The 13,528-nt window shown below is 42.4% G+C and overlaps 1 protein-coding gene across 1 annotated transcript in view; it reads left to right on the top strand.

Annotated features, from left to right (window-relative positions):
- The window catches only part of ARFGEF3 (ARFGEF family member 3), a 176,542-nt gene that overhangs the window by 95,930 nt on the left and 67,084 nt on the right, over positions 1 to 13,528 (top strand). The window contains exons 11-12 of the mRNA XM_024739413.1: positions 7,730 to 7,842; positions 8,577 to 9,487. Coding sequence (XP_024595181.1) covers positions 7,730 to 7,842; positions 8,577 to 9,487 — 1,024 coding nt within the window. The remainder of the gene's footprint in view (positions 1 to 7,729; positions 7,843 to 8,576; positions 9,488 to 13,528) is intronic.

Genomic DNA, 13,528 nt, shown 5'->3' with positions numbered 1-13,528 from the left:
AAATCCCACTGATCATGGTGTATGATCCTTTTAATGTGTTGTTGGATTCTGTTTGCTAGTATTTTGTTGAGGGTTTTTGCCTCTGTATTCATCAGTGATATTGGTCTGTAATTTTCTTTTTTTGTAGTATCTTTGTCTGGTTTTAGGATCAGGGTGATGGTGGCCTCACAGAATGAGTTTGGGGTGTTCCTTCCTCCGAAATTTTTTGGAAGAGCTTGAGAAGGATGGGTGTTAGCTGTTCTCTAAATGTTTGACAGAATTCACCTGTGAAGACATCTGGTCCTGGACTTTTGTTTGTTGAAAGATTCTTAATCACAGTTTCAATTTCATACTTGTGATTGGTCTGTTCATATTTTCTATTTCTTCCTGGTTCAGTCTTGGAAGGTTATACCTTTCTAAGAATTTGTCAGTTACTTCCAGGTTTTCCATTTTATTGGCATAGAGTTGCTTGTAGTAGTCTCTTAGGATGCTTTGTATTTCTGCGGTGTCTGTTGTAACTTCTCCTTTTTCATTTCTCATTTTATTGATTTGAGTCCTCTCCCTCTTTTTCTTGATAAGTCTGGCTATGGTTTATCAATTTTGTTTATCTTCTCAAAGAACCAGCTTTTAGTTTTATTGATCTTTGCAATTGTTTTCTTTGTTTCTGTTTCATTTATTTCTGCTCTGATCTTTATGATTTCTTTGATTCTCCTAACTTTGGGTTTGTTAGTTGTTCTTTCTCTATTTCCTTTAGGTGTACATTAGATTGTTTATTTGAGATTTTTCTTTTTTCTTGAGGTAGGCTTATATAGCTATAAACTTCCCTTTTAGAACTGCTTTATGCTGCATCCCATAGGTTTTGGATCATTGTGTTTTCATTATCAGTTGTCTCTGGATATTTTTTGATTTCCTCTTTGATTTCTTCAGTGATCTCTTGGTTATTTAGTAATGTATTGTTTACATCACATTACATTACATTACATTACATCCATGTGTTTGTGTTTTTTACGTTTTTTTCCCTGTGTAAAAAAGCATAGTGTTGTGGTCAGAAAAGATGCCTGATATGATTTTAATTTTCTTAAATTTACTGAGGCTTGATTTTTGACCCAAGATGTGATCCATCCTGGAGAATGTTCCGTGCACACTTGAGAAGAAAGTTTAATCTGCTGTTTTTGGATGGAATGTCTTATAAATATCAATTAAATCTATCTGGTCTGTTGTGTCATCTAAAGCTTCTGTTTCCTTATTAATTTTCTGTCTGGAAGATCTGTCCATTAGTGTAAGTGAGGTGTTAAAGTCCCCCACTATTATTGTGTTACTGTTGATTTCCTCTTTTAGAGCTGTTAGCAGTTGCCTTATGTACTGAGGTGCTCCTATGTTGGGCGCATATATTGTTATATCTTCTTCTTGGATTGATACCTTGATCATTATGTAGTGTCTTTCCTTGTCTCTTGTAACATTATTTTTTTTTGTTTTTGTTCCTTGTGGTACACGGGCCTCTCAGTGCTGTGGCCTCTCCGTTGCAGAGCACAGGCTCCGGACGTGCAGGCTCAGCGGCCATGGCTCATGGGCCCAGCTGCTCCGTGGCATGTGGGATCCTCCCAGACCGGGGCATGAACCCGCGTCCCCTGCATTGGCAGGTGGACTTTCAACCACTGCGCCACCAGGGAAGCCCTAACATTCTTTATTTTAAAGTCTCTTTTATCTGATATGAGTATTGCTACTCAAGCTTTCGTTTGATTTCCATTTGCATGGAATCTCTTTTTCCATCCCCTCACTTTCAGTCTATATGTGTCCCTAGGTCTGAAGTGGGTCTCCTATAGACAGCATATATATGGGTTTTGTTTTTGTATACATTCAGCAAGCCTGAGTCCTTTGGTTGGAGCATTTAATCCATTCACGTTTACAGTAATTATCCATATGTATGTTCCTATTACCATTTTCTTAATTGTTTTGGGTTTGTTTTTGTAGATCCTTTTCTTCTCTTGTGTTTCCCACTTAGAGAAGTTCCTTTAGCAGTTGTTGTAGAGCTGGTTTGGTGGTGCTGAATTCTCTTAGGTTTTGCTTTTCTGTAAAGCTTTGGATTTCTCCATTGAATCTGAATGAGATCCTTGCCGGGTAGAGTAATCTTGGTTGTAGGTTCTTCCCGTTCATCACTTTAAGTATATCATGCCACTCCCTTCTGGCTTGCAGAGTTTCTGCTGAGAAATTACCTGTTAACCTTATGGGAATTCTCTTGTATGTTATTTGTCGTTCTTCCCTTGCTGCTTTGAATAATTTTTCTTTGTCTTTAATTTTTGCCAATTTGATTACTATGTGTCTCGGCGTGTTTCTCCTTGGGTTTATCCTGTATGGGACTCTCTGCGCTCCTGGACTTGGGTGGCTATTTCCTTTCCCATGTTAGGGAAGTTTTCGACTATAATCTCTTCAGATATTTTCTCTGGTCCTTTCTCTCTCTCTTCTCCTTCTGGGACCCCTGTAATGGGAATGTTGTTGCGTTTAATGTTGTCCCAGAGGTCTCTTAGGCTGTCTTCATTTCTTTTCATTCTCTTCTCTTTAATGTGTTCCGCAGCATTGAATTCCACCATTCTGTCTTCCAGGTCACTTATCCGTTCTGCCTCAGTTATTCTGCTATTGATTCCTTCTAGTGTATTTCTCATTTCAGTTATTGTATTGTTCATCTCTGTTTGTTTGTTCTTTAATTCTTTTAGGTCTTTGTTAAGCATGTTTACATCTTCTCGATCTTTGCCTCTATTCTTTTTCCAAGGTCCTGGATCATCTTCACTATCATTATTCTGAATTCTTTTTCTGGAAGGTTGCCTATCTCCACTTCATTTAATTGTTTTTCTGGGGTTTTATCTTTTTCCTTCATCTGGTACACAGCCCTCTGTCTTTTCATCTTGTCTATCTTGCTATGAATGTGGTTTTTGTTCCACAGGCTGCAGGATTGTAGTTCCTCTTGCTTCTGCTGTCTGCCCTCTGGTGGATGAGGCTATCTAAGAGGCTTGTGCAAGTTTCCTGATGGGAGGGACTGGTGGTGGGTAGAGCTGACTGTTGCTCTGGTGGGCAGAACTCAGTAAAACTTTAATCCGATTGACTGCTGATGGGTGGGGCTGGGTTCCGTCCCTGTTGGTTGTTTGGCCTGAGGCATCTGGCACTGGAGCCTACCTGGGCTCTATTGTGGGGCTAATGGCGAACTCTGGGAGGGCTCACACCAAGGAGTACTTCCCAGAACTTCTCCTGCCAGTGTCCTTGTCCTCACGGTGGGACAGAACCCCCCCCCGCCTCTGCAGGAGACCCTCCAACACTAGCAGGTAGGTCTGGTTCAGTCTCCTGTGGGGTCACTGCTCCTTCCCCTGGGTCCTGATGCACACACTACTTTGTGTGTGCCCTCCAAGAGTGGGGTCTCTGTTTCCCCCAGTCCTGTCGAAGTCCTGCAGTCAAATCCTGCTAGCCTCCCAAGTCTGATTCTCTAGGAATTCCTCCTCCCATTGCCAGAGCCCCAGCCTTCTGTAGCCTTACGTGGGGCTCAGAATCTTCACTCCAGTGGGTGGAGTTCTGTGGTATAAGTGTTCTCCAGTTTGTGAGTCACTCACCGGGCAGTTAATGGGATTTGATTTTATTGTGATTGCTTGTGTGCCTCCTACTGTCTCACTGCAGCTTCTCATTTGTCTTTGGATGTGGGGTATCATTTTTGGTGTGTTCCAGTGTCTTCCTGTCGATGATTGTTCACCAGTTAGTTGCGATTCCAGTGTTGTCACAAGAGGGAGTGAGAGCGTGTCCTTCTGCTCTGCCATCTTACTAATCAGTGTATAGATTCTTATAAATCTTTTAAGTGCTGACAAAAATGTAGACTTTGATTATAAGGCATCAGTATACCATTGCTGGTGTACTTTATCTTTGTAGCTTTTTCTCCAAACTCCAGAGGCCCCCACAGGTGTATATGTTTATTCACTTATGCCAGAATTGGATTTCAAAATGATTTCATACGCAGCTTATACATTACCCCAAAAAGAAAGTTTTCCCTTCCACAAAGAAACTAAGACTTCAAGGGGTCAAATGATTTGCCCAGGGTCAAAAGAAAGAGAAAGAGTGCAGATCTCCATCTGACCCTAAGCCTGTGGTCTTCCCTACACACATTTCTCACTGGACTTGATTTTCATATTACAATGCAGATGATTCTAGCGACTCCTTTCCTAGCACTGGTTCAGCTTACCCCTTTAATGAACCTGGGTCTGAGTCAAGATATGAATCCTCTCTCTGCCACTTATCAGCTAGGTTATAGTAGCTAAATCATTTAACTCTGAACTTAACCATTTTATTATCTGTACATAGTGGCAGTATTCCAAAGATTGCCAGTTCAAAATGCAGTAAAGTTTGTATAAGTACTTTGTGAGTCTATAAAGTGATAAACATCTGGTAAACTTATTGCTACCCTGAGGAAGAGAAAAACATACAGAGGCTGAAAACAGCTGGTTCTCATCACCTCCTGCCTGAAGCAGTGCACCCTTCGACCTGGTTTCCTTGACTCCTGCCTGTCTTTTTTTCTTCCTTTTATTTTCCTGGACTTAACGTTTGTAAATCGCCACTGTTAATTTTCCACTCTTTAATGGTGCCTATTGCCTCTCCATCAAGCTTGAAATACTCTGCCCAGTTTCCAGATCTGGCATCATTCTCATGTCCCGTCATTTCCCAGGATGGACCCTCATTCCATCTAATTGACCCTGCTTCGTTCAATTTCTACTTTCCTGCTTCTGTTCTAGCTCCCCCTGTTCTGTGCCCATTGGCCACACTTCCACTTCACCCAGTTAAATGGTTGATCCCAATAAGCTAGGCAGACACTGCTGGCACTTCATATTAGCTTATTTACAAACTCCTTTAGGGATATAATATTATGCCCATTTTCCAGATGGGGAAACTGAGGCTACATGAGGAGAGGTTTACTTGCCCAGAGTCCTTGTGAGCAGTATGCCTAAAACATAAACCCAGATGTTCTAATTACAGCTGCCTCTCTGTTAACATCCTCTTTCTTTATGGCTCTGCTTCCTCAGGCCATTGATTTCGCTCTTCTGTAAATCCCATCCCACCATTTAGCAATTGATTATATGTCTCATCACACTGACTGCTTCACAGTACAATGTGGAACAAGCTTCTTGTCTCCCTAAATATAGTTTTGTGTACATTGTTTTTGTGTGTTCCCCTGGTACCTAACACTACAGTGCTTGAATGAGAATAAGTGTACATTTTAACTGAATGACGGAGAAACCCGAAGACAGAATATCTGCCAACAGGGTGTTTTGAAGCAGCAGCATCCCTTCTTTCCCCCTCAGAGTTGACAGGCACCGGAGAGATTATTGCCCACGGTAGAGCCACTGGATAGCTGAATGCTAAGTAAATACTTTGCCTACAAGGTGTGTAGTTCTCAGTGTACTTTCAATAACAACTTCTTTAGTACTGCAAAGGAAATTAGTTGTGGTTTCCCCTTTTCATAGATTTGCTAGCTTCCCAAGATCAGTTTGCAGGGCGAGGCTGGAACTGACACCAGGGGATCACATCCAGGCCGTGCTGCCCCGCGGAGCGTGGCAGACTCACGTGGGCCAGGTTGTTCTCAGAAGCATTGCCTCCACTTACTGTGGCAATACCAATAGCTTGGGAAGGTTGGTAACCTAGAAACCAAAATGTGCAGGGCTTATGCACACAGAGAAAACCACTGGGCGCCCAGGATGTTTGTTTACCCTCTTGGAGTTTGAACGCCCGTGTATTATTTCCCTGTTCTCTCTAATTTGTCACTCCACCATGTGTGTTCTGTGCCTATTAATCAAAGGCATACAGGACATTTTGCTTTTCAAAGTACATTTTCTTTTTTGCTTCTACTTTCCCCCACAAAACATTCCATCATCAAAAAGAACACCTTGCTTCCTTTTCTCTCTCCCACGTTTCGGCTTTAGAAGGAAGCCCTAGTCTTTATCAGACCTGTGACACCCTAGCCCCTGACACCACGTTCCTCATTTCCACCGGAAGAAGATGAGGTTAAACATGTCTTGCTTTTCTTTAAGTATTTATTGAGAGTCCTCCAGAAGCCTAACCACTCAGTCTCCTTTCGCTCCAGGTTCTGAAGCACCTGAAAAATAAACACGAGATCGATGTGAGAATTAAAATATGTCATCTAATTTATTACTGGTAAAGTTGGATTAGGGAATGTAATGGGATCCCAAGAGAAAGTGAGATTTCCCACTCCTGTGGCCCTGAAATGCACTTGTCCTTCTAACAAAAGATGGGACAGCTAGAGGCCCAGAGGCGTAGCCACTTCACTTGGCTGCCAGCCTGCAGGCAGGCAGAGGGAGAGAGGGGGAGAGAAAGAGAGAGACTGCCTTGACCTCTGGCATTATCACTGCTTTTTTGATGTCAAAGGAAAAAAGTGGAAGCTTCATCTTTGTGCCTCCAAGAGAGCAGAAGTTCCCAATTTCTGGCAGAAGAAAGAAATATGGAAAGAGAAAAACATGTAACTTTTTCTACTTGATATACATTTTCTTGCAAGTATAAGTCACTTTGAAAATAATGGACATAGCAGTAGGATGTCTGCTTCAATATACTTAATTAATCAATCTTTCTTAGTCTCAAATTGAAGTTTTCTGTACAGACGCCTACCATATGGAAATAAAAATTAGTGTGGACTGAAAAATTATGAAAATTCTGTACATGAAGACTTGTGAGATACAGCCAAAACAGTGCATAGAAGGATATTTATAGTTTCAATGACTTACATGAAAAAACAGAAAGCCTAAAGTTAATGTTCTAATTCTCCAACTTAGGTAGTTTGGAAAGGAAGAGCAGATTAAGTTCAAAAAAGTAGAAAGGAGGAAAAGTAAGCATAAAAACAGTAAGTACTGATGTGATAGAAAGCAAATGTAATATAGTGAATTAATAAAGTGAAAAACACCAGGACTCTGAAAAGACTAAGGAAATCAAAGAACTCCTGGCAAAAGCAATTGAAAATTCTAGAATAGGTAAAAACAAATAAATAGAAATAAGGGGGGGGGGGAAGCATATAACCATAGATATTGTAAATATTAAAGAAATTAAGGAAGATAGTAAGGCACCTTTAGGACAGTAAATTTGAAAACTTAGATATAATAGATAAATGCCTAGGAAATAACGCAACCTTTAAAAAATTGGTTCAAGGAGAAATTGAGGACCTAAGTAGTCCTATCATCTTTAAAGAAATTGAGTCAGTAGTTAAAATCTTTTCCATTAAGAAAAAAAAATTAGTGGCCCCATACAGCTTTAGAAACAAGTTATACCAACATTCAAAGAATGGGTTAGTTCTAATAATACATGAACTTTTCCAGGGAATAGAAAGGGAACTGGTTTCTCAACCCAGTTTTTGAAGCTAGCCGATTTGATAGCAAAATAAGACAGGGAGAGGATCAGGAAGTTAAATTACAGGCCAGGCTTACTAAAAAGCATAGATGCAGGTGCTTTTTGGTTCTGTGCTATAAAAAATTTTGAAACAATCCCTCGGGATACTCTTTATCTAAGCCAGTCCTGAACTGGGGAGCCAGGAACCCAATGTGCATTCCAAGTCAAGAACACCTAGGTCAGATTTATTAAGATTTGAATTCCAAATAGTTGTGTTTCTCCTTAGACTGTATCGTACCATAGAGAATGTACATGCTTATTTGATCTCACGGTTCTTTTGCTTTTTTATGATATTCACTTTTCTGTTATTCTTTTTTCCTTATTCTTAAAGCTACTTGGGAGCCCGCAGCGTCTCTGTGATTTGGCAGGACCCAGCTCCACTGAACCGGAATCCAAAAAAAGATCAATTTCAAAACGAAAGTCTCATCTGGATCTTCTCAAACTGTAAGATACATTCTCATTTGGGGGTCTGTATTGATTGGTGAAGACTGCTTCTCTGAATATTCTTAACGTTGTTTCCAAATCCCTGAAATTGTTTGAATCTATATTATATGAAATGGGACTAATAATGTACCTGCAGGCCATAGGAGAAGTCTTACCTCAATTTTTTCTAATCATATAACTTTCCATATTTTCATTGACTTCAAGAAAAAAGTGTACCAGATGAAATGTCCAAAAATTCTTCATTGGGGTTATTTTAGGGAAAACCTTTTGATTTACAATACTGTAGCTATATGATTCCTTTACATATAGCCCCTTTAGGAAGTGGAATATTATCTAAAGTCACATGCATCTCTTCAGAAATACAGTTCTTTGATAGAGGAAGGTCCATATTAACCTATAGCCATTATAAATGTTTTCTCTTTGGAAAACTGAACATAATACAAAAGTGAGATGATTCTGTGCCTGTCCTTGTGAAGATCATAAATTCCCATCCATAATCTTTATTTGTACTCAAATAAACCAGCCAACTGAGAGTGTGATTCAAGGTGGGCCACTTTCCAGCCTGACCATGTTTGTTTCACTTATTGTTCATTTTATTTTTTTGCCCAGATTTCATGTAAATTACAGTATCTGTTTTGAATATTAGACTGTTCACCAGTCTAACAATTCTTATTCATTTTGGAGCATTTTTCTATGTTTCGTGTATTGATGCCGTCTTCTTTGAACGCTTTCAGCATCATGGATGGCGTGACTGAGGCGTGCATCAAGGGTGGCATCGAAGCCTGCTATGCTGCCGTGTCCTGCGTCTGCACCTTGCTTGGGGCCTTAGAAGAGCTCAGCCAGGGCAAGGGCTTGAGCGAAAGTCAGGTCCAGCTGCTGCTTCTTCGCCTGGAGGAGCTGAAGGACGGGGCCGAGTCGAGCCGAGACTCCATGGAGATCAATGAGGCTGACTTCCGCTGGCAGCGGCGAGTCCTGTCCTCGGAACACACGCCCTGGGAGTCGGGGAACGAGCGGAGCCCTGACATCAGCATCAGCGTTACCACGGACACGGGTCAAACCACTTTGGAGGGAGAGTTGGGTCAGACCACACCCGAGGACCACTCCGAAAACCACAAGAATGGCCTCAAGTCGCCAGCCGTCCAGGAGGGCAAGGAGACTCTGAGTAGAGTGTCAGAACCGGAAGCCGTGGACCAGCCAGATGTGGTTCAAAGGAGCCACATGGTTGCCTACCCCGATATAACTAACTTCCTGTCCGTTGACTGCAGGATGAGGTCCTACGGATCCAGATACAGTGAGAGCAATTTCAGCGTAGATGACCAAGACCTCTCTAGGACGGAATTTGATTCCTGTGATCAGTACTCGATGGCAGCAGAAAAGGACTCGGGGAGGTCTGACGTGTCGGACATCGGGTCCGACAACTGTTCTCTAGTTGATGGGGAGCAGACCCCTCGGGACTGCCTGGGCCACAGGTCCCTGCGGACTGCGGCTCTGTCTCTCAAACTACTGAAGAACCAGGAAGCCGATCAACACAGCGCCCGGCTGTTCGTGCAGTCCCTGGAGAGCCTCCTGCCGCGCCTCCTGGCCCTGCCCAGCGTGGAAGAGGTGGACTCGGCCCTCCAGAACTTTGCCTCTACCTTCTGCTCAGGTTTGTGAATCATTTTTTGCTACATAGTCAACAAGACTATTCAGAACATTTTGCTTAAGAGGCAGTTACCAGCATGCGTGAAGTTTGAAGTGCTCAGAGCATCTTAATGAATCTTTGGGTTTCTTATATTTAGAGAGAGCAAAGGAATGTTAACTTACTGTTGGTGGTTTGTTTGAAGTGCACAGCCGTCGATGGCTGGAATACACTGTGAGGTTGATAAATTTGTATGGTGCGGAGTGAAGGGTAAGAGGTAACTGCATTCTAGAAAGCTGCTACTGACTGAAACAAAATGACAATCTGTCACTCTCAAAACACTGAATTCTTCCTATGCTTCTACGCCTTGATGTCTAAGAATCATAGAGCTCTGCACTTTTGGTTTATTGACGTGTAAATTATTTCAAATGAGGTCTTGGAGCAGATGCAGGCTGTCCTCCCAATATATTCTGAATTCCCCTGAACTTCAAACGGTGTGTGTGTGTGATACTCCAGTATACTATGGCAACATCACATTCTCCAATCTCAGATCCTTCCTGTCTGTCAAATGTCAACATTGTGACCCAGACTGTAATTTAAACAGGAGTGCTGTTGGCATCTTGGCCAAAGTATACCAGAGAGTTATACTAGTTTTATTGAAGGGTAGAAGATCGTCACCTAGGATTTTGGTGGAGGAAGGAGATAAAGAATACAGGGTAGCAGCATTTCACACAGGGAATAATTAATTTAAAGATTGTTTTCTTGAAAGGTACTCATAAAGGGAGAACCCAGCCTTTTCCTTTCTATGTAGGGAAAACCCCAGTTCTTTCCTATTGTGTTTCTTCCTTCTTTTATGGGTCACACAGAACACTGTACTTCTGATGCTTCTGGTCATCAAATGTGTGGACGTTTTCCCCCAAAACAACAAGCAAGCCTCTGACACCAGCTGGGTGTCCTACAGTTTAACTCAGTTCTGACGCTACCTACCTGCTACCCCCGCTACAGACACCAGCTGCAAGCCCAGGTAACACAAGTTACCTGTGCTTCTGATGGACTGGCTGTAAACCGGAGGTTCCCATGACCCCCTCCTTAGGCTTGCTTAATTTGCTAGAATAGCTCACAGAACTCAGGGAAACACTCACTTTTGTTTACCAGTTTACAAAAGGATATGATAAAGGATACAGATGAACGGCCAGATGAAGATCTACGTAGGGTGAGGTCTGGGAGGGCACTGAGCGTAGGCGCTTCTGTCCCCGTGGAGTTGGGGTGTGTCACCCTCCCGGTGTGGATGTGTCCAGCAACCTGGAATCTTCCCGAACCCCCTACTGTTGGGATTTTATGGAGGCTTCCTCATGCAGGCATGATAAATTATTAGCTCCATTTTCAGCCCCTCTCCCCTTTCTTGACGATGGGGTGATGGGGGTGGAACCCAAAATTCTTTACTCCCATTGAGGAGTCATCCAGGAGCCCACCCAGAGTCGCCTCATTAAAACAAAAGATGCTTTTCGTGTTCTTTATTGCTTAGGAATTTACAAGAGTTTTAGGAGCCCGGGGTCATGGAGGAGATCGAAGACACATATGAGGACGAGGGATGCTCCCAGTGTTCTTATCACTTAGGAAACCACAAGGGTCTTAGGAGCTCTGTGCCAGGAACTGGGGGCGGAGACCAATGTATATATTTTCTATTATCTCACAGTGCTACAGAAAGAAAGCAATTAATGGGTGCAAAAAATGTATGGCAGGAATAATTGATTGCCTGACCGCAGGGTGATCAACTGTGCCTTCCCCTGAAATTCTGGGGTCTCTTGACAACAGGATGTTGAGGTGCATGGACCTCCCTGGGCCTGTGCTCAGGACTAGAAAGGACTGACCCTGAGGACCAGGATGGAACCGTCAAAAGCCAAGATCACTGCTTGCTCTTCCACCACTGAGCCTTGAACATGTGTTTGTCGTGATGCTTCCTACATTTGTCTACCCCATTTTTGATCTTCTAACAAATAACATCACACACAAATACAAAACAAATTCTAGCCCAGTTCCTGGAACTTGGTAGAAAGGACTGCTGTGTTGTTAAAAGGGAGCTTAGGTATCTTTAAGAAGCTGATCAGATTGTCCTTTGTCAAAAGGACAAGAGAAACACTTTGATCCAGGTATATTTAAGGAAGAACATTTTTTGATATGAGAATGATCCAATACTGTAGCAGCAAGCACCAGCAGAGATATGGCACTTCTAATCCTGGACTGCTCAGTAACTCTCTGACCTACCTAGTGGTTAGAAGAGATGCATATAATTTCTCAACTTTCCTGACTGCACTGTGATTCTTTTTAAGGCATGAAAATACCGATTTTTAAGGCTACCCAACATTTTTTCTCAATATTTTTCTTTTTGGAATTAGATATAAAAATAGAGTTTGGATATTTGATTTGTGTGAAGGAATATACACACACACCAAAAAATCATGTTTCATTGAAAAACTAGAAAAATAGATAAATACTCTTCTTAAAAATTAGGGCTTCCCGGGTGGCGCAGTGGTTGAGAGTCCGCCTGCTGATGCAGGGGACACGGGTTTGTGCCCCGGTCCGGGAAGATCCCACATGCCACGGAGCGGCTGGGCCTGTGAGCCATGGCCGCTGGGCCTGCGCGTCCGGAGCCTGTGCTCCGCAACGGGAGAGGCCACAACAGCGAGAGGCACGCATACCATAAAAAAAAAAAAAAATTATATTTCTCCCTAATATCTTTTATGCCACCATCATTAGATTTTACATTCTTTTATTGAACATTCCCAGTGTATGTGTTTTGTGTATGTCTTTTTTGTTTCTCTCTTTCCCTCTCTCTCTCTCTCTCTCTCTCTCTCTCTCTCTCTCTCTCACACACACACGTGCACACACAAATGCTTTTTCAGTCAACATTATTAGAGAAACTTCACTGTGCTGTGTCCTAAGGGTGCAAGATATGTCTCTCTCTCTCTCTCTCTCTCTCTCTCTCTCTCTCTCTCTCTCTCTCTCTCTCTCACTCTCACACACACACGTGCACACACAAATGCTTCTTCAGTCAACATTTTTAGAGAAACTTCACTGTGCTGTGTCCTAAGGGTGCAAGATATGCATGGTTTATCCTCAATACATATTTATTGACTGTGGATTGATGAACTTGCTTTTTGGTTCCTAAAGCTATGAATAATTCATGTGCTGAGAGAATCAAGGGTAAAGCCTGAGTTGGAAGGAGTTTGGTAGGGCCTCTAATCCTGTGCCTCTTCCCAGGTGGAAGCATTCTTGCGGGGAGGAGCTTGGCAGCCTGCTCTGACCAGCTTGTTGTCCCTGGTGCCAAGGCGGAGAGTGATCCCCCAAAACAGCTGTGTATCAGATCACAGCACTGCCCCTGGTTGCAGTAATGATGGCCTTGAGTCATCAAGAAATGGTAAAATTATATTTAGGCCCTTCTATTTAAAGTTAAAATTATCCATACAAAATAACTCGGCTGCAGAAGTTTCAGCGTTTAAGTATGTAAGATTCAGCTCTCAGATAAATTCATGTTTACAAACAACATCTCCTAGTAATTCCAGATCGAATGAGCTGTCACAGTGGTAAACAATGACTTCCAAAGGGCCTGCCTTATTTCCTGTGAGAATTAGGAAACATAATCCTAGCAGAGTCTTTTTACAGAATCTGAAGCACAGCCTCACATGTGTGTTTTCGTGTCTTTCACGTCAATACTTATTTGTAGCAGGTGCACAACAGTTCCGCGAACGTTTTATGTGACCAGGATGCGGCCCCATGAACGTTGCGAACTGCTCAGCTTTAAGACGTCTGTAAAATGTCCCGTCACACCCAACGTGCTGTGACACTAATTTTTACATGTAGAAATCAGTACATTGAAAAGAGACTTCAAAATCTTTCGGTTGTTTCCAAATGCAGTTTATGGTGATTGTCTCTAACCAAATGGTTAGGCATTTGTCTTTTTGATCCTGGTGACCTCCACAGCGCTTTTACCAGTTAGGAGTTGGTCTCTGTATCTGAATTGCAGACCCGTCACTCTGTGGTCCTGCTGCCAATAAGCTGATTCTCTTC

This window comes from Neophocaena asiaeorientalis, unplaced genomic scaffold (genome assembly GCF_003031525.2).
Source record: "Neophocaena asiaeorientalis asiaeorientalis breed wild unplaced genomic scaffold, Neophocaena_asiaeorientalis_V1.1 scaffold162, whole genome shotgun sequence".
Classification (NCBI taxonomy): Eukaryota; Metazoa; Chordata; class Mammalia; order Artiodactyla; family Phocoenidae; genus Neophocaena; species Neophocaena asiaeorientalis.
This window is presented reverse-complemented; position numbering and strand designations above follow the sequence as displayed.